This window comes from Pristis pectinata, chromosome 23, assembly GCF_009764475.1.
Source record: "Pristis pectinata isolate sPriPec2 chromosome 23, sPriPec2.1.pri, whole genome shotgun sequence".
NCBI classification, from domain to species: domain Eukaryota; kingdom Metazoa; phylum Chordata; class Chondrichthyes; order Rhinopristiformes; family Pristidae; genus Pristis; species Pristis pectinata.
The window spans coordinates 4,676,599-4,696,882 of record NC_067427.1 but is presented as its reverse complement, the minus strand read 5'-3'; the positions used below and the strand labels follow the sequence as shown (position 1 = coordinate 4,696,882).

General features: G+C 39.1%; 1 protein-coding gene across 1 annotated transcript in view; it reads left to right on the top strand.

The window, feature by feature from the left end:
• Positions 1 to 19,541, top strand: part of psmb7 (proteasome 20S subunit beta 7) — a 50,483-nt gene extending 30,942 nt beyond the window's left edge. The window contains exons 7-8 of the mRNA XM_052036942.1: positions 16,647 to 16,798; positions 19,299 to 19,541. Of these exons, the coding sequence (XP_051892902.1) occupies positions 16,647 to 16,798; positions 19,299 to 19,410 (264 nt within the window). The 3' untranslated portion in view covers positions 19,411 to 19,541. The remainder of the gene's footprint in view (positions 1 to 16,646; positions 16,799 to 19,298) is intronic.
• The last annotated feature ends 743 nt before the right edge of the window (positions 19,542 to 20,284 follow it).

The following is a 20,284-nucleotide window of genomic DNA, read 5'->3' as shown; positions in this document are numbered from 1 at the left end:
TATTTTGGTTTTATGTGGTAAGATCATCTCCAAAATTTGTATGATGAATGTTGAAAATTGAAAAGAGCCAAGTTATGGAGAAATTAATAGAAAGTGAAGCTTTTTAAAAATAGTTTGGAGGGATGTTGCAACTTTAATTCCTCTAGCGAGGGCAATAAGCAAGAACTGATGAAGGTGGAAGTAGTTATTTTGAAATTTACAGAGGGTTGCAAGTTTCTGAAGGCTGCAAGATATTTTTGTGATTTCTTTTAATCATCAAAAGAAAATGTTCATTGGAGGAGATAAAATAGAGATGAAACATCTATGTCTTTAGAGCATTGACAGACATGCATGTGGATGTAATGGTATTTAACTTGAACTCAGGTTGCAGAGCTGGAGGAGATCAATATAAAATCAGCAAATCTCGTGAGGCTGGAGGAAATGTTCTTTTCCCTACAAAGGAGTAAATGTATGAAATTGTTCCATTAATGTTAAGCTTCTGAGAGGTTCTTTGGTGATGTAGAAATACAGTGCAAGAGTTTTGCACTTGTTTCCTTTATACTGGACAGAATTTGCTTACAGCAATTTTGTAGTAAAGCAGAAATCATATGCCATCTCCAAGCTTGTATAGATCACAGGAAAAATATTCTGAAAGTGACTGCTCTCTCTTGAAGGAGAAGTCGTGCTAGAGAATAAAAAGAATCTAGGAAGAGGGCAGAAACATTTGCTGCAAAGGGTTAATTGCATTATAAAATTAGGTGATATGGAAGAGCTTGACAATTTTTTTTGATTTAAGGTTGTTTATTTTAATAGGCATGGAATTCCTAGAACAGTTGCATGGGAGATACATAGAGACAGAAGTTAGTGATGGAATGGTCCTGTGTCTGATCCAATATCTGAGGTCACGTGTATTTCTGTTAAATTTTCAATTTTTGCTTTCTCTAAAAAAAACAAAATTCAGAAGGTCTGGGTGGTGGGGCAATGATTTCCCCCACTGAATAAAACAGAGTTGGTAAAGACTCAGTTCCCATTGGATAATCCAGCATCATGACAAGGACTGCCTAGCTTAAGTGAAGGTTATTTGTCGCATTGAAGAAACTTTTCAAGTTAAGAACTTTAAAAGCTAAATTGAAAAGTTGTCTGTAGCAAGAGTATCACTGTTACCAAGTGCCACATACAATGCTTGCAGAAATTCATTTCATAGGTTTTTCTTTCTGCTGGCCAATGAAATATTTGCAATGTTGAGGATGAATGGAATAGCTTGTCTATTAGTACTATAATATTTCCGAGTGCAAAAAGGAATCATACAGCTTTGTGTAAGCAGTTTTTTAAACATTTATATATTTGTTGACTGAATTTATCCCAAAGGAGGGAACTTGGAGTGCTCTGTTACCCACCTGTTTGTGTACTTCATGCACAGCAGAACGACAATTTTCTTTCCTACTGTTGAAGAAATGTTTAGATGCACAATGAAATTAAAAATTTAGTTCAACACTGTAGGTTATGGGAGGAAATACCTTGACAGAGTATGGACTGCAAAAAGAATGACATATTATTCTTTGAACAAATGTGAAATAAACTGCAACTAGTTCTGGTCGCCTCACTACAGGAAGGATGTGGAAGCCATAGAAAGGGTGCAGAGGAGATTTACAAGGATGCTGCCTGGATTGGGGAGCATGCCTTATGAAAACAGGTTGAGGGAACTTGGCCTTTTCTCCTTGGAGCGACGGAGGATGAGGGGGGGACCTGATAGAGGTGTATAAGATGATGAGAGACATTGATCGTGTGGATAGTCAGAGGCTTTTTCCCAGGGCTGAAGTGGTTGCCACAAGAGGACACAGGTTTAAGGTGCTGGGGAGTAGGTATAAAGGAGATGTCAGGGGTAAGTTTTTTACTCAGAGAGTGGTGAGTGCGTGGAATGGGCTGCCGGCAACGGTGGTGGAGGCAGATACGATAGGGTCTTTTAAGAGACTGTTGGATAGATACATGGAGCTGAGAAAAATAGAGGGCTATGGGTAAGCCTAGTAATTTCTACGGTAGGGACATGTTTGGCACAGCTTTGTGGGCTGAAGGGCCTGAATTGTGCTGTAGGTTTTCCATGTTTCTATGATGAAAGGGGGTGAATGGGAAGATGTGAGCATCATGTATATTTTCCTATAAAACAATTTCTAGATGGTGAAATGTCCCGTTCCATTGTGTTTTCTAAGAAGGATGTGGATATTAAAGTAAAAGAAGAATCTTAGAAAGTGAGCCTAATGCAGCTGAACTTGGCATTGAGAAAAGATCGAAGACCCAAGTGGTTGTATGATGTTACTATAGGTCTAATATTTCAACTTTGGCCTTGTTCAAATTTAAAGGGTCTTTATAAAAGAAATTTTGCAAAAATGTTCCAGATGCCAAGGATGTTTCCTTCCATAGGTGGGGCCATGTTGGATTCTCATCCCAATTTTTCAAGAGTTTTATCTCAAGTATTTTACCAAAGTCTTAAATTGGGAGGAATAGTTTAATAATCTTTAATTTGTACCCTAATTTGTGAATGAAATGGATGTGATGAGATGCTCTCTGATTGAGTGTGAATGTCACTTGTAGGCGTGGACATGTTAAAATTTAAGAAATGTTTTACTTTGGATAATTTAAGCTCTACAATAATGTACTATAAGCATCAGTATTGGAAAAAGTGTAAAGCTCCATTAAGGTTGTCACATTGTAATGTGCTACTAACATAGGTGTATGTAGCAGAGGGATTTAAAATTGCCAGGAAAATCGGGGCCTGGGCAGCAGGCACTTACAGCCATCTAGGAGATTTGGCTAAAGGTGGTACATTGTTCTGTATTGGCATTTGAATGAGCTGTGGAAGTAGCTTGACGGAAACTAGGGAACAGAAGTAGACCATCCCACCGATGGACCCTGTGATGCCATTCAGCCAGATCACTCCTCATCTGTGTCTTAACTCCGGCTACCTGACTTGGACCCATAAACCCTTCATACTCGTGCCTCACAGTAAAGTTATCACAAGGAGCAGAAGTAGGCCATTCGGCCCATCGAGTCTGTATGAATATTCAGAGCAATAGAGAGATGCAGCACAGAAATGGGCCTTTTGACTCACTGAGTCTGCACTGATTATCAACCAGTCATTTACTCTGGTTCTACATTAATACATATTTACATTTTAAAAATTATGAATCCCAGTCTTGAAATGTTCTCAGTAATTTGTCTCTTTAAGGAAGAGTTCCAGATTTCCACCACACTAAAGTGCTTCTGGAATGGCCAAGCTCTGATCTGCTCTGGACTCTTTACCAGTTAAAATATGTTCCTTTATCGAGTCTATGACGCCCTTCAATCCTTTTTAAAAACTCAAACATTAAAGTCAGATAATTATTTCAAGAAAATGTAAGCTTCATCTGTGCAGTGTGCTTTCAATTCTTAATTTAGTTTGACTATTATTGTGCTGAATCCAAGCTGCAGCCATCCCCTTTCAAGTCCTGTGCTCCCTGCAAACTGAATTCTGTACTCCAGGTGGGTTCTTGCCAGAGCTCAGTATATCTCCACTTCCTCCTCTCTCCATGGGATGAAGACCACCATTCCACTGGCCCTGGAGACACAAGAGACTGTAGACTGGAATCTGGAGCAACAAACAATCTGCTGAAGGAACTCAGTGGGTCGAGCAGCATCTGTGAAGGGGGCTGTAGGAGGAACTGTCGATGTTTCGGGACAAAACCCTACATCGGGTCTTATTGGTCTTGGTTGTTTGATTATGAAAAGTATTGAAGACAATTGTATGTGTAAATTTAGATGATCATAAGCACTGTGGAACAATTTCCAAATCGTGCAGGAACCATGACAGAGCTGTCTGTGAAATGCAGAGTTGTTGGGTTGTTTGTTGGAAATTATTAACTTAGAGAAATAATCTGGAACTTGTAAACTGGGGGAAAAGTAAGAGTCATTTCTTAGAAACTGGTCTACTGATCCTGGAGGAGAGTAAAGTGAGTATTCTTACTGCGAGATGTATATGTGTCTTGTTAGGGGCATTTGGTTAAATGGCCTTTTTTAGTTGGTCTTGTAAAGTATAAATGGTTAACTGAAACATTTTAATATAAACCCTAATGTCACTATATCATGTATAATTTTAAAATACATCAAGATAAATGCCTTGAACTAAATGTTTTTGTGCAATGCATGTCTTGGTTCTGTTTTCAACTATGAGCACGTTAGTTATAGGTTTTGGCAGATTTGTATATTTTCCACTTCGTTCACGTAGGCTGCACAGACAAAAAAGTTGTAGCAATTTGTGAGAGTTTTTTTTCTGCAGATACTTGGTGTGTAGCCACCATATTTCCTCAGCACTTTGTTGTTCAGTAGGAATGAAATATAACTTTTTATGTGCATTCTGCAAAGTACAATTGTTTTCAAGCTGAGCTGTAGTAATCTGTAAAAATAATTGTAATCTTTAGACTTTCTCTGTACCTGACACATCAGCAATGCACTCAGAATGGTATTTGGAAAGTCATCAATTTCCCAATTTATTGCTTCAGCATAGTGTTTTGAGATTTGAAGATGATTATTTAACAGCCATGCTATTGATGTTCATGCCATAACTTGAGTTGTTACGTGTATAGGCTTCGGGTCAGTAAGCTGAAAGCTGGCAAGGGTGCTGTGCTGTCATCCACTCCCATCCTCCACAGCATCCGTTGATCACATTGTGTAATGTCACAGTTTAGTGGAACAGCTTAGCTGGAGGTCAAAGGGGGATGTAGACTTGAACTAGATATTCAGCCATGATATTACTGAATAGAGGAGCAGGCTCAAGATGTTGGTTGGCCCTTGCTTCTGTTTGTATCTTATGCTTGCCTGAATTGCAAAGAACTGGCATGGACCCAAGTGACAGAATGGCTGTCTTCTGCGCTGTTGTGACTCTGACTTCCTCATGGCTATCAAGAGAGAGTGCATTGGCCATTCTCATCCAGCTAGAGCCATAGAGACGTACATCAGTGCAGCAGACCTCAAGGCCCACCGACTCTGTGCCATCCTGGCACTGATGAACAGTAATCTTGCACTAATCCCGTTTATTCGCACCGCATTCCCATCAACTCCTTCCCAGATTCTGCTGCTCACCTACATGCTAGAGGCAATTTACAGCGGCCCGTTAACCTCTCAACCTGCATGTCTTTGGGATTTGGGAGGAAACTGGAGCTCCTGTGGGGAAACCCACAAGGTCATAAATAACGTGCAAACTCCACACAGACAGCGCCTGAGGTCAAGATCGAACTGGGTCGCTGGAGTTGTGAGGCAGCAGCTCTACCAGCTGCACCAGTGCTCTGCCCCCAGCTCTTGTAATTAAGAGTTTCAGCAGCTTGGGAAGGCTTCCTGCTCATTTCCATGAGCTTGGGTGTAGATGGAGAACAGGAGTCACTAGGGAAGAAACCTTTCATTAGAGAGAGATCCTAAGAACAAAATTACATTGAGATAGAACCCCATTGTCTAATTGTACCAAAAACGCTACAAGATCTTGGGGCACTAGTATACTTGCTGACATGTTATTAACCAAGTTTGCACATTATTTATTCAGTGGGATGAGTATTATCATTTGTTTGTACCTGTGATTTGGTAATCTTCTGACTTGCCAGTCCTGAACTACACTGATGTGCAATGGCACTTGATCGAAGTCAGGAGTGGTCTTCCTAGGAGTGTTGTAAAAATACTAATATATTTTTACATGTAGGCCATTCCTAGTTTGTTTCTGTATAATGTTTTGGAGGCCACAATGAATTCTCATGCTTCCTGAGGTTGTGTGGTGAAGCTAGTGTTGAAAAAGAATTTCTTAAATTTTTTTAAAAAAATTACATACTCTTGGGCATCTTAAAGGATTTTTTTGTGCTGTTGATCCAGTCTCCTCGATGTTTTCAAGCAGCATAGTGTACACCCATCAAATTTTGTGTGCATCTATCTATGGAGAAAGATCCTTGTGGAATGCAATCATTGGTATGTAGACTGTTTACTGTGATGAAAGCTGTACTTTCCAATGCTGTTTGGTGGTTTGGACATTAGTGAAGATGGCCATCACCATCCCCATAAACTTAACTATTTTTAAATCAATGTAGCACAATGATTTGTGTGTGTATTCACACTTGGTCAGACTGTGATGAATTCTGGAGAAGTCTGCTATCCCAGGAACAGGAAATTATGCCCTTTTCGCATAATGTCTGATATATGGAGACTATTAGCTTTCTTAAAAAAAACATAAACTGTGTTCAAATAATCCTGGCATGATGTCTGGGTAAGCTGATTCAGACAATTTACCCGGTACTAGGAAAGGCAGAATATACAGGGGTTTACGTAGCTCATGAAGGCATCCCAACAAGTGCAAGGAATAGATTTTCCAGCCTTACGCAAAAGAAATATAAACGGAAACATCTTACACTTCAGTATCTGGGAATAAGGGTTCAAAAATATGAATGCTTCATAGATAATAAGGTATTTCACCTGTCTTAATATGAGTGCATGTCGGGTAGTAACACTCAACATATTAGAAAAGTATGTAATTAACAGGTAAAGAAGGATGTTATATATGGCTGAATTCCAAGCAGGTAATGATTTTAAAAATAGTTGCTTTTTTCAAAGCCATTAAACTACTTGTTAACATTGGGTTTTTAAAGCTGCTCTGTCAGTGAGTAAGCTGTTTCCCTGTGTATGTGGTGAGAGATGTTTAAAAACTATAGCAGTCTCTGCTGGCAGCATAGAGTGTGAACATGGCTCATTAAGGTGGCTGTTCCTCCAAGTCCAAGGTTGTTTCTTGCTAATTTTAATTGATTTTTTTTGTCAATCAATTTTTCTTGCATTTTATTTAACTTGCTTTTAATGTCCTCTTAATTTTTTCTCCCTGAAGTGTAAGCACTCTTGCAATTCGAACACTGGGGCATGGCAACTAAACGAGTGCCTACTCAATACCTAGTCATGTGAGACTTTGGATGATTCCCTTTTTCCCCTATTCCCACCTGGAGTGCTAAGGGAAATTGTAAAGCCTTGTTGGAACAGAGGGCGAAACTGGTCACAGACTTTCTGATCCTTATGGTTCAGATCCACCCTGAGGCAGTGCTCAAATCCACTGAGCCCTGGGGAGTTGTACGTTTTATTTACCTAGCTAGCTGCAGATCATTCAGTGACTGAGGTACAACACATGCTCTTGCTCCTTTTCTCCTTTTGCTATTGAGTGTTGAGAAATATGATTCATGAGCACCCAGCAGTAGGGAGGAAATGTGCAAAGCTGATTTACTTCACATTCACTACTTCAGTTTGAGACTGGCTTTTAAAAATTAGAGAGCAAGCAAGCTTTGTAAAACGGCACATTGCACCCTTTGAGTGTGGTGTTAAACTACGCTTTTGTTCATCACAGTTGTGCAGGTTTTAAGGGGGAAGGGGACTGAGGAATTTGAGGAATTGTGGCCTTTTTAGGTCTTTCATCTTTGCGTTTTCAATGTGCGTTTCTTTTAACAATATTCCCCTTTGTACTAATTGTCAGACTGCCTTAGCGGGACTAAAGTGGCTATAGGGTACACATGCAGCAGCATATCACAGGGGTACAATTCAACGGCAAATGTCCTGCAGCCTCTGGTTTCGACTTGTAAATTGGCATTTGGAAAGTAATTAAGCTAGCATAATTAAGACTGCAATTGAAATACATTGGAAATAAAATCAGATACCTGCTGCACTAAATCTACTTAGTTAAAGTAATCAGTGAATGGATAAAATGTCGGCAAAGTGAAAGTGAGATTTTTCAAAAGAACAGGCATGTATTTTTCATTCTCTTATGTTGTCACGTAGTAGGGTCCCATGAGAAGCTCAGCACGGCAGATAGTGAGCAATATTTATAAACCCATGACAGGCAATAATGGCAACTTGAAATATTCTTTTGCATGAATCTTGAGTACTACTCAAAACTGGAGCCATCTCGGGTTTGTGATGGCAGCTGTTGAGCCCTGCAGTTACATTTCTGGGCTTTGAACATTCTCCAGTTCAAGGAATAGAGGCCGGAGGCTTCCTGTGTTTCTGTGGGTTGCATGCACTCAGGCGCTCTGCCTTTTGAAGACATGCCACCACCAATTCTGCTGGTGCCCAAGGCAAGGCAGTACCAGCAGGACCTGTTTTTTTTTTACACAGCCTCCAAGTTGTAGTCTTCAGATGTAAGCTGCACATGCTTTGTCAATGCCAGTTGCTTGATTGTCTGGTCCCTTGTTGCTCTGCTGAAAGATAAGCTCTACCCAAGACCCTTCAGAGAGGAGTGGTGAGATAGATGGTGATGTGTGCGAGTGCCACTTCTGCAGCCTGATTTATGGTATCATATTTCATACTGATGCTGGTACTGGCCTCCAGAGGGACACTTATGGATTGCTGAAGATCTGAGCAGTTTCAGCCCTGATGGGCCCATAGGCTTCAGTACTGTGATGCCAAGCACCAAACAACGACTGTAGAATGATATTAATTTGTCATCTGGGCAGCTATGGATCTACTTTAAACAACTAAAGTGGGAAAGCATTACAGCACAGTGCTTTTATAAACTAGAATGTGAATATTGTTGTGCTTTGGTGCTACAGTTTATAAATGTTGATTTTTTTTTTCCCTGCTTGGTTTAAAGCAATTTTATGTGAGAAAGCTGGCTTAAATAGGAATGAAACATTCTCACTATACCTTGTATAGATATCCAGTGCTCCTGTTTCTTAATGTACTTCGCTTTTTATATCTCATCTTACACAGTAAGAAAATGTTTCTCGGATCAGTAAACTCTCGGTAGTTTCCAATATTTACCAGTATATTTGTCTGTGCAAAGTTCTAATAATGCATTTCTGGTTTGTCATTTTTAATCTATCTTTTTGTCTTATTATTTTGTTTTTTTTGTAGTTTTCCATCGCTTTATTTTCTTTGAGTCTGGTAGCCTGGATATGAAATAATTGATCCTTCCTGATACTTAACATCTCTGGATATTTCTGCAGTTAAACAAGGTGACCTCAAGAGGATGTTTAATCATATCTTGTTGTGAGAGCAGGAGGAATTAGATTTGGGCTGGCATCTCTGGTAAAATGTAATTTCATGTCCAACCCAACAAGTATTTGAGAGCACTGAATCTGATCTTTAAATGGCATTCCCACCCTTACCCTGCTACATGTTAAAAACTTCACATGTTTCGACCACAAAGCAAGGATAAAATTGATCACGAATCTGGCTGTTGACTATGAAATGTTTGCCCTGCTGCAACTGCAAGTTTGACTTGCTGGGTAAATGAGATTAGGCTTACTGGGAAAGCTAGTAATGGTGTAATAATAGTAATAGAAAGTCCAGTGATGATGAGCAGTGCCTGGGTATGGTCCACTGGAAGTCTTTGAAAGTGCAAAATATGCTGAAGTTGATTTGATCTTCTAATTTCTGCCATTTACTAGTGTGGCCTTAGAGTGAATGTCAAAAATTTACTGATTTATTGGTGGCTTTGTCTAAGATTATACTGCCTTTACTGCATCACTGCTGGGTCTACATTCGGGAGCTCCCTACCCAAATGTACTGTGGAGCACTTTCACCAGAAGGACTGCAGTGGTTTAAGGAGGTGGCCAACTACCACGTTCTCCAGAGTAGTTGAGGATGGACATAATGCTGGCCCAAGCTGAGATACCCTCGCATCCTACAAAACAACAAAGCTACATGTTCTTTTGGAAACTACTTGAGCCTCTCGTTCATCTGATATTTTTAAAGGCTAAGTATCTACAAATGCCAAGCAGTCTATTTTTCTGTAGCTATTGACTCTGATTGCTACCAGGGCATGAAGGCCAAGGAAATGAGGAACATAATCGTCAAGCAAAAATTGTTTAAACTGAGAAAAGAAGTCAGTAAAAAAAAACCATAAATGTCCACTCCTTATGCAAAAGAATAAAGAAGTGTTATTCCCAAAAAAAGATGATTATTGGTAGCGATTTCATCTGGAATTTGCCTAATAAAGGAGGACTACAAAGAAACCTATTAAATTTGTCTTCCCATTGATCAAGGCCCTGTAGTCAAACACGGAATTCCAGGTTTAGAAAACAAATCTGAGCTTGAAATTGAATTTTGCTAATGCCTCTTTACCTAAGGAAGGATATTCTTGCTTTGAGTGACTGTGCAGTAAAGATTTACTAGATTTGATTTCTGAGATGAGGGGATTATTAGGGATTGAATAAGATCTGTCTATTCTTGAGTTTAGAATTCATTGGGACATGCAGGATTCTGAAAGGAACGGATAACCTCAACTTGTTTGGAGAAGTGGGGATAAGGGAATGTAGTCTGTTGGAAGAGGGTCATCTAGGAACAAACTGAGATTTCTTTTCCCCCAGAGTGGTAAATTTCTGGAAATTTCTACCAAAGTAGGTTATGGTTCAATGTATCTAAGACTGAAGCCAATATATTTTTCAATGATTTTGTACTAGTTTTACATGTAAGACCATGTAATTTCGTGAATTAAGATATATCACTATTGATGCTCAGAACTATTAGGGTTTCATAGCAACATCTAAATTTGAGAAATTTTCAACTATTTGTTTTTTGTATACTTAAGCTGCTAAATTTGGATAAATAAAAGTAAGTGATAGTAAGTGATAATGAAGGAGACACTTATCTATGCACAGGCAAAGGGAGGAAAGATTAGTTCTGCCAAAAATGCTGATATTCATTAAGCAGGCTGAGCATTGTGTGTGGGGATTTCTACACTTGCCAGTTATTGTAGGGTTAGCTGGTCTTTTAACTTCAATGTCTAAAGTGGAAGCAGCAAAAATGTTTGCTTTCGAACACTAAATGACTTCCCTTATTTATAGACAGTCTGCTATTCTTCCCTTTTTAGTAACAGTTACATTTGCACAATTAACGTTGCAATGGAACGTAGTTTGAAGGCAGTCTGCAGATGTGAGGAGTGGGGTGGTAGTGGGGGTGTCACGCAGAGGGAACCATAAATGAAACCATCATGCCATAATAACATGCATGCATTTCTTTCATATTCTTAGGAGCAGACATAAAAATAAACAGTTTTGCTGTGAACTTGGAAACTTTATCTGAAAATGCACACAGTTTAATCAATCTCATTTAGTCCACATCTGTCAGATGCGAAAACCGGAGAGTAATGACGGGCTGCATATGAATTCAGTGTTTGTTACTGACAGTGATCCAAACAGCCTGCCACAGGGCTCAGGTGTGGAAGTCCGCAGGCTAGTACCACCAGCTGACATCTTAAGTTTTAATGACTCCATGCGAAGGTGACCGCTTGCTGTGAGGTTTGCTTACCAGATCAAGACAGCAGGCAATGGAGATAAAGCAAGACTATTAGTGTCTCAGTGAATACTCTGACAAAGCAGTTTTTAAAAAAAAGTCATGAGTCTTGGATTATTGTGTCATTATTTCCGTAGCTGTAGTCTCTTGTCCTGACTGTTCGGACAATTACATTGCAGTACCTCGAGCAAGCAAAGTGCCATTTCCTAAAAAGACTTATGAATATATTGTCCTTTCCCACAGGGATGCTTAAAGCCAATATTTTATTGAATAATGGTGAACAGAGCTGGATTATAGAATACATTACTTTTATTTATTTTTGAGTACAAGCACTTTTTGTCTTTTTATAAAAGATGAATGTTAGCCCAGATCGTACTTTCTCCTGGTATAAGCTGCTTTCTTCACTTTTGTGTGTGAAGTGATTGTTAATGGTGAATTAATCATTTTAAATTTCCATTGATATGATTGTAATCCCATCAGTTTTATTTGAAAGAGATATGGCTAATGAATTCATTTAAACTTGTCAGACGTATCTTGAAATGATCCTAATGCTCCAGAGGCAGCAGATGTTAAATTTGCATTAAAAATAACATGGCTAATGTAAGAACTGTTAGGTCAATGGGCAAAAGACATTTTGTTTAAATTTGTAATCACATTTGGCTTTTTTTCCAAATAACCAAGACTAACAGTGGAAAGCAATTTGGTTTGACGTTTGGGTAATTTTATAGATAAATCCAGAAGTATCTCTAAATTTTAAATACCTTGCTTTGTTTAGATATTTCTGTTTTCTAATATTCCTATAACTATAGGTCATTTGTTGTTACAGAGACTGTGTGCATATTTCTGTAATATGCATAGTGTAGTCATCATGGAGACTACAAATTAGTCACAGAAGATGTAGGAACTGCTTTAACAGTTAATATATATTAATTGCGATGTGACTAAAAGGTGCCACTGTTTTAGTAGTTTAATTGATATGAAAAATAAACTATAATTCACAGTTCTTAAAAAATGAAGTATTGCTGATCGCAAAGCAGACTACTGGGCCCAGCTCTGGAGAATTGTTTTTGTTAAATATGATGGAAAACAGCCATACATTAATGCAAGAGAGATGAGAAGCTGCAATGTTGTAGCCTCCAGTGGTTTGGATCGTCTGATCCATGAAGATGTATCTACTTTTTAACTTGTAATAAAAAAATGTTATTTCACTTGTAAAGTAAAAATCACAACTTAGGATCACTGCAGTTAGCATAGATAAGGATTACCCACTCATACCCATATGGTTTAAAGTACTTAAAATCATTACCATTCTCTCTGGTGTTGACAACACTGTTTTGCCAGCCAGCATCTATCAGGAGTGGGAGTGCAGATGAAGGCAAAACTTATCGTCAAACGCATACCTTTCGCAGCTCTAAAAGCAGGACTGTACCCGAGATGTCACATTCTCCTTTTTAAACGATGCTGCCTGGCTTGCTGAGTGTTTTGAACATTTTCTGTGGTATTCACAGTCTGAGAAATAGCAGAAAAAGAGGGAAAAAACAATGTGCTCTGTTAGAGATTTTAGAACTTTGGTATGACGGAGGGAGAACTAACACTGGCTGTGGTTCGTAAATAGGGAGCTGGATCTGGTACTGATGAAAGTCCTTTTGCTAAATAATTTGCCACTTTAACAAAGCCAGAAAATGGTGTACGGTCTAATAATTTCATAGAATAAATTGGTTGCAGAAATCTTATTTTAAAAGATGTATTTCAATTTGATAAATTTTAATTTCCATTTAAACTTAAATGTTATTGAATTAAATTTTTTTTATATTTTTAAATCATTATTCATTTAAATCAGGACTGAAGTAATACTTAGCATGGAAGTCTCCAAGAATTTTTCCCTGGTTGGGCAATATTTTATGGCCAACCAACTACTTGGGGATTTGCAGGTGGCAGCAGAAATTTATTGTCATTTTTCCTCTGTGTCTGTTTTAAAATTATGTTTTTCTTTGAGGATACTGCCTCTTAAATAGTGTGCGGTAAAATTCACAGCTCAGTGATTGTTTGAAATTCCTGATGCTCCAAATCGACTGTTGTTTGTACCTGTGAATTGATAGCTTGCCAGCTTAGGATTCCTGACAAGATTTTTTTTTTGTTAAAGAACCAGAATCTGCTCTTGATGGGCTCCAATTCCTGTTGGTATGCAGTTCTTCAGATAATGAGCCTGGAAGCAATATTCAACTGTCAGAAACTCATTTGTATAATCTCGGATTGCATGGCCAGAAACACAAGTTACATGCAGTTCAGTATTGCAGCAATGTATAAATCATTTTCTAGAATGACAATGCTCAGAATGCCTGCTTGTTCTAAATGCACCAGATTGGCAGAGTTATAAATATTTTATCAAACACTGTTGTTGATTAGCAGTACATGCTGAGATTTTTATTTATCTCACAGGGTGTTAATTCCTTTGGTACCTTCCGAAAATGGCTATTAGTGGTCAATTTAATGACTTTTGCTATTGCTTTAGCTATGATGCCGCTGAGGTGACCGTTACATGACTGGTGTAGACCTTTTCACACTTCCCGCAAGTGCAGCTCATTTGTCATCTGGCAGTAAATCGAGCTGCACATAAGAGCCCAGGGACACATTCTGTGATGGTCTGATGGAAGTGAGCAGATAGTGCTGTAAAGGCTGCTTGTCACAGATGACTTGTGCTGCAGCACATCATTCCATTCAGGCACCTTTAAGGTAAAGCGCTTGAGCTTGCGGGAATGGCATTGCCTCGAGTATGTTATTGCAGGCAATTGGGTGTTTTCACTGTGTTCTAAGTCACTGAGTTCACATAGTGAATATTTTTTCTGTAAGCATGTTAGAACATGCATAGAAGACTACAGCACAGGAGCAGGCCCTTCGGCCCACAATATCTGTGCCAAACATGATGTTGAATTAAACTAAATCTCTTCTGCCTGTATGTGATCCATATCCCTCCATTCCCTGCATATTCATCTGTTTATCTAATAACCTCTCAAACACCACTATCGTATCTGCTTCCATGACTACCCCTGGCAGCCTGTTCCAGGCACCCACCACTCTGTGTAAACAAAAACTTGCACACTACCTTTAAATTTTCCCCCTCAGCTTAAGTGTTCAAGTACTCTATGCATGATATCTGTACGAAAGACGCAAGAAGTTTCTGTGTTTTTAATTAAATTAAACTTGTTATATGGGCATTTTAAAAATTGCCTGAAGTCGTATAGCTGAGAGTTCCCATGCTTAAAGAAACTGACCATCTAAACGGTTTCTGACTTGGGTCCTGGCTGTGGAGGTGTATTGCCTTTAATTTAATGGCATTATTTTTGCCTCACTAATCATTCACAAAAGTACAACTGCCCGAATTTTGTGGTAAGAATAAGGATGTAAATTGGACAGTAACTTCTGGCAAGTATGCATGTGAGGTAAAATGGAGGAACAAGAGGATCGTCTACGTAACTGCAAATTAACGTCTGTGCGATAACTCGGTTGCTGCCAATCCACTTCTGTCATTGCAAATCATTTTCAAGTTTGGAATAAAACAAAAGGTTAGAAATGCTCAGCAGGTCAGGGAGCATTGTGCAATAACGTATTGTTGGAGACTTTAAAACTTTCAAACCTTTCTGACTGATCTCTTTCCCTTGTTTTGCTTTCTGTACATGATTTCACAATGAAATGGAATTTACCCTCCCTGGTTTAAACATAGTCTTTTTCAATCTCATTAGTTGTGTAGATATTGTGCTGTGGTTACACGAATGTCTGGATGGGAGAGGGGCTGAGATTGAATAGACCAGAGGATACAATGAGAGGGCTCAGAATGGTGAGGCAGGGTTGAGTGAAGATGTGGATTTCAAACTCAGTTCACTAGGAAACAGAACCAGTAGATACTGAAAACTGTAAAGTTCTGTATGCAGTGGAATATCAGAGCTGGTAAGGGGAGTGTGTGTGTGTGTGTGTGTGTGTGTGAGAGAGAGAGAGAGAGAGAAATCTTTACGTTGGCAAAGCCTAGACATAGTGTGAGCACCATACAGCTTACCGGCAAGTGATCCAGATGAAGAAATAAGGAGTGTTGATGTATTGATCTGGTGTCTTGTTTAAAGCTCACCTGATGGTAAATTCTCTTTCCTGCTGTTTTATTTTTTATTTTCCTTCCCCTGCATTTGAATCTTTTATCAGAGTAAGCAATCTATCCTAATCAATTTTCTTCCTAATCACTGGCCTCTTTTTCTAAAGAATGCGAGCCTGACAGCTTGGGGTCACGGTGCCTTGTGTCTTTCCTCCTAATATCTGGTGTTGGCCACAAATATCAGCACCAGTGGTTGCTGCAGTATCTGCCAAATGGCTTATTGAGGAGCTTCACGGAATTTAGTTTGTTAAATTTGAGCTGAGGCTCTTATTATGTACCGGATGATATATTTTTCATTCGTTTAGGAAAAAAAACTGTGATACAAGGAGATAAAAAGCAAATAAACCTGCAAAAACAGGAGGTTGAATAATTTAAATGACTCGTATGCCCCCAAAACAAATCACTCGGAGATGAAAGTCTTGGCTAATCCTGTGGAATATGAATGTGTTTTTAATAACTATCATGTAATGCTGAGGGAGTGGGTTGATTGTTGCTGAGAATGCTTTAGGATTCTCTTCATATTTACATGACCACACAGCATATAAGTGCTGCATCATCTGAGTGGACTCTGTGAAATTGCACAGGTTCTTTGGTGCAGGTAAACTTTCAGGGCTGTTAATGGTGTAAAATGGCACTGTGGTTGAATGGAAGCATTTCTTGACTAAAGTAACAAACATCCACCAGGAATGTGTCAAAATCAGGAAGATAAGCTTAATTAAGTCTCCTGTAATTTTTCTTTTAAATTGTGGCTTCCAGGCATATTGCCACATAACATGTAATTTACTGTATTTCTAAAGAATTAAAATTTCAATCATAGCATTTCCAAAAAGTAGAATTGCCTTACCACATGCATACACTGCCACATCGTGAGCTTGGTTTAGAAAAGTCCCCAGAAAGAAAATCCTCAATTAGTTTAAAATCCCAAGGAATTACATTTTGGAAATGTGTGTAAACTTGTTTCTATAGTTTTTCCCAGCAGAGGGGGCTATTGCTGCTTCATTGTAATGCCCATTAATGCATGCAAGGTGGAGAATGCAGAAACTGACTGATAGTTGGGCAGGAAAATGCCTCAAATTGCCCTTCACTGAAAGTTGCAAATAGCTGCTGCCTGCATATAGGTCTTTGAAACTGAAGAGAAACAATTTTCCCTTCAGAGATCATAATCCAATGCTTGTGGGCAGACAAATTTTATCCTTAACGGTTTCCAAATAATTTTAACTCAGTGTGATCCTCCCCAAAACTTTTCCATCAGGAAGAAGAAGCAAAGCAGCTTGTCCAGGATGCCATTGCTGCTGGAATTTTCAGTGACCTCGGGTCCGGGAGTAACATCGATTTGTGTGTGATAACAAAGAATAAGATGGACTACCTAAGACCACATGATATTGCCAATAAAAAGGGTGTAAGGTAAGCACTTGTTCGTTTTTACACAATCTTTTAACATAGTACAGCACAGGAAGAGACCCTTCAGCCCACGATGTCTGTGCCGAACACAATACCCAATTAAACTAAATCTCTTCTGCCTGCACTCGATCCATATCCCTCCAATTCCCTGCATATTCATGTATCTAACAGCATCTTAAATGCCACTATCATTCCTGCTTCTACCACTTCCCTGGCAGCCCGTTCCAGGCACCCACTACTCTCTGTGTAAAAAAAAAACTTGCCTTACATATCTCCTTTAAACTTACTCCCTTTCACCTTGTATGCATGCACTCTAGTACTTGACATTTCTACCCTGCAAAGAAATTCTTGCTATCTACCCTACTTATGCCTCATAATTTTATAAACCTCTATGAGGTCTCCCCTCAGCTTCCTACACTACCGAGAAAACAACCCAAGTTTGCCCAACCTCTCCTTATAGCTAATATCCTCTAATCCAGGCAGCATCCTGGTAAACCTCTTCTGCATCCTTTCAAAGCATCCACATCCCTCCTATAATGGGGCTACTGGAATTGCATGCAATACTCCAAGTGCAGCCTAACCAAAGTTTTATATGGCTGCAACATGACTTACTTTTTTTGCAACTTTATCATAGAGTTCACAATTCCGTCACCTTAACCCAATCGAGTTTACCCTTCTGTTGGCGCAAGGGGCTTTTCCCCCATCTACTCTTAAAACTCTCAATTTGAACATCTCTCTTAAATCTCTTCCTTGTTTTTTTTCTGAGGGAAATCTAGCCTCTCTCTCCACAGAATTAGTGCTATTTTGATAAGACTTCACAGCACCACCTGTGAGTGTTTGGCAAGCCTCACAAACTGTGGTGCGCAGTATTGGCCACTATAATCATTTCATTTAAAAGGGGTAATCAGCCTTTCCAGTTTATCTGAGCTAGTCAGTTTTGATGAAAGATATTTCAGCCTGCAATGTTTCTTTCTCCACAGATGCTTCCTAACTTGCTGAGTTTCTCCAACATTTTTTTTTTATTTTGGATTTCCAGCATCTGCAGGTTTTTGTCTGTCCAGTTTGAATTGGAGCTCCAGCATTGGTGTTAGCCTTTGTCCCTCTCTCGCCTATTTTCACTTGTCTCCAAACAGATCAGTCCCTCTTCATCCCCTCCCTATCACAGACTCCCTTCGTTCTCTTCTCTCTTCTCTACTCCGTAAAACATATCAGATTCCAAACTTTTACTAGTTCTAGCTGAAGATCATGGACTTAATGTTAAATCTGTTTTTCACTGGCCTGAATATTTCCAGCATTCTGTTTATTTCTGCAAATGACTTCTTTGCTTTAGAACTCGATGCTACTACTAAGCCGCGGATGCTGTAGGCTTTTATAACAGCCTTCTCAATTCGTCCTGCCGCTTTAAAGAACATTCATGTTCTTCATTCATGTTTCTGCATCACCTCATTTTTCCTCCCCAGATGCATCAAAATGTCCTACCAAAGGCTTTGTTCATTTGTGTACTGCATTAGTTTTACATTCTATTGGTAAAGAGACTGCAGTGACAGGCACTTTGTCCATAGCAGAATGGTCGCAGAGAAAGGCCGAGGTCAATGACCAGCTAATTTGTTTGCAGGAGGAATGTTAGCAGGATGCCAGTGCTCCTTGCTCTGGGAAGATAAGATGTTCAACATCTACTTGAATAGCTAATATGCAGGCAGGTACTTGATTCAGTACCATTAGTGAATGAGAATGATTTATTTTCCATGTGGCCTGTTTTATACATTGTATATGTCACAGGACAAAATCTGATTCAGACTTCACAAGGATTGCACAGACTGCTTCGTAGCTTTAACTTTGCAATGCCCTCTCACCCCCCCCCCCCCCCCTTGAAAGGAGGAAGAGAAGGCCACGGCCTGTTATTTATAGATCCTTTGACCAACTTTGAGGAAGGCGGACTAGTTGTTTAGTTCAGTCTTTTCCCACCTTATTGGGAGAATGGATATTTTTCTCTCTATTTAACATAAATCATTGATCTGACTGCATTTCTTTCTGCTCTCAACAAAACATTCCCCCAGCATTCTTAGAATCTCATTGAACCCTAATTGTTTAATAAGCCTCCCATTCTTGGATGTTTTATACAAGAATTTCACTATAAGTAAATAACATCTGCTTAACAGTGCAGATGTTTTGTTGCTTCTGTTATTTCTCGCCAGCATTTGCACAAATTGGATAGCAACTTTTGAAGATGGCTCTAGTTTTGCAAAGTACTGTTTCTGTGTTGGGACTGAAGGTTGCATGGACTAAGGGACCCTGACTTGGAAACATAAGCACAGCTTTAGAGAAGTTGAAACCAATTATTTGCAGATTCCTTTAGTATTTCCCTGTTCAAAAACAAAATTCAGAATAAAAGTCTTCAAAGTTGAATCAACTTTTGAATCTCAATAAGAGAAATAATTCCAGTGCTCAGAAAGTTTTGTTTTCTCTGCTGTAGAGATTTATTGCATCTTCTCTGTCCCTTCAGGCAAGGCAACTACAAGTACAGGAGGGGTGTAACAGGAGTCCTAACACAGTCGGTTACTCCACTGGAACTCGAAATGGTGGAGGAAGTTGTGCATACAATGGACACGTCCTGAAGAACCTGACCATCGTTCTTTTTTAACCGCTCTGATGTGGATGTCCAGAAGATCATATGTACATTGAAAGAATAAGTGTAATAACAGGAGACGTGTTCAATTTTTTTTTTGCAAATAAAGTTGGTCTCCCAAAATGTCTTCTGTTGTGAGTTTTCTTATTTAAAGCCCATTTTCCCAAGAGAGATTCCCTCTTTGTAACTGTCCTCCTTTCTGCATAATCCTTTGTTCTGCAGTTGTTTAGTTATGTCTGTGCATCCTGAGTTTCACAAAGTCAAAGAGCCAGCAGTGAGGATTGCCATGAATTTGACATCTTTCCTCTCTTAAAAATCGAGTGGGTTGTTAGTCTGCATTGTGATATTTAAAATATTTATACAGTTATTGCTTTTAATAGGCATTAAGCTGCATGCGTGAGGTTATTCTGTCAATTAAATATGGATGAATTCATGGTTAATTGAAACGACTATAGAGTATAGATCAAATATCAGTGTATGGTGTAGTTTAAGACAAGTCAAAATCAAAGTCGAGTTTATTACCATATCCATAAGTCCATGTGTGCACAGGTGCAATGAAAAACTTACTTGCAGCAGCATTGTAGGCACATAGCATCAGATAACCAGCATTCACAAGAAAATAATGACATTCACATAAATTAATGACATAACTTATACAATTAGAACAAAAGAAAAGTCCATTGTAGAGCAAAGTGGTCATGGTGTTACAAAACTGAGGCAGTGATTAGGGTTATGCCAGTTGGTTCAAGAACCAAATGGATGAAGGGAAGTAGCTCTTATGGAGTCATACAGTAACAGGCTCTTCAGCCCAACTTGTTCATGCTGACTGTGCTGCCCAGCGGGCTAGTCCCATCCACCTGCGT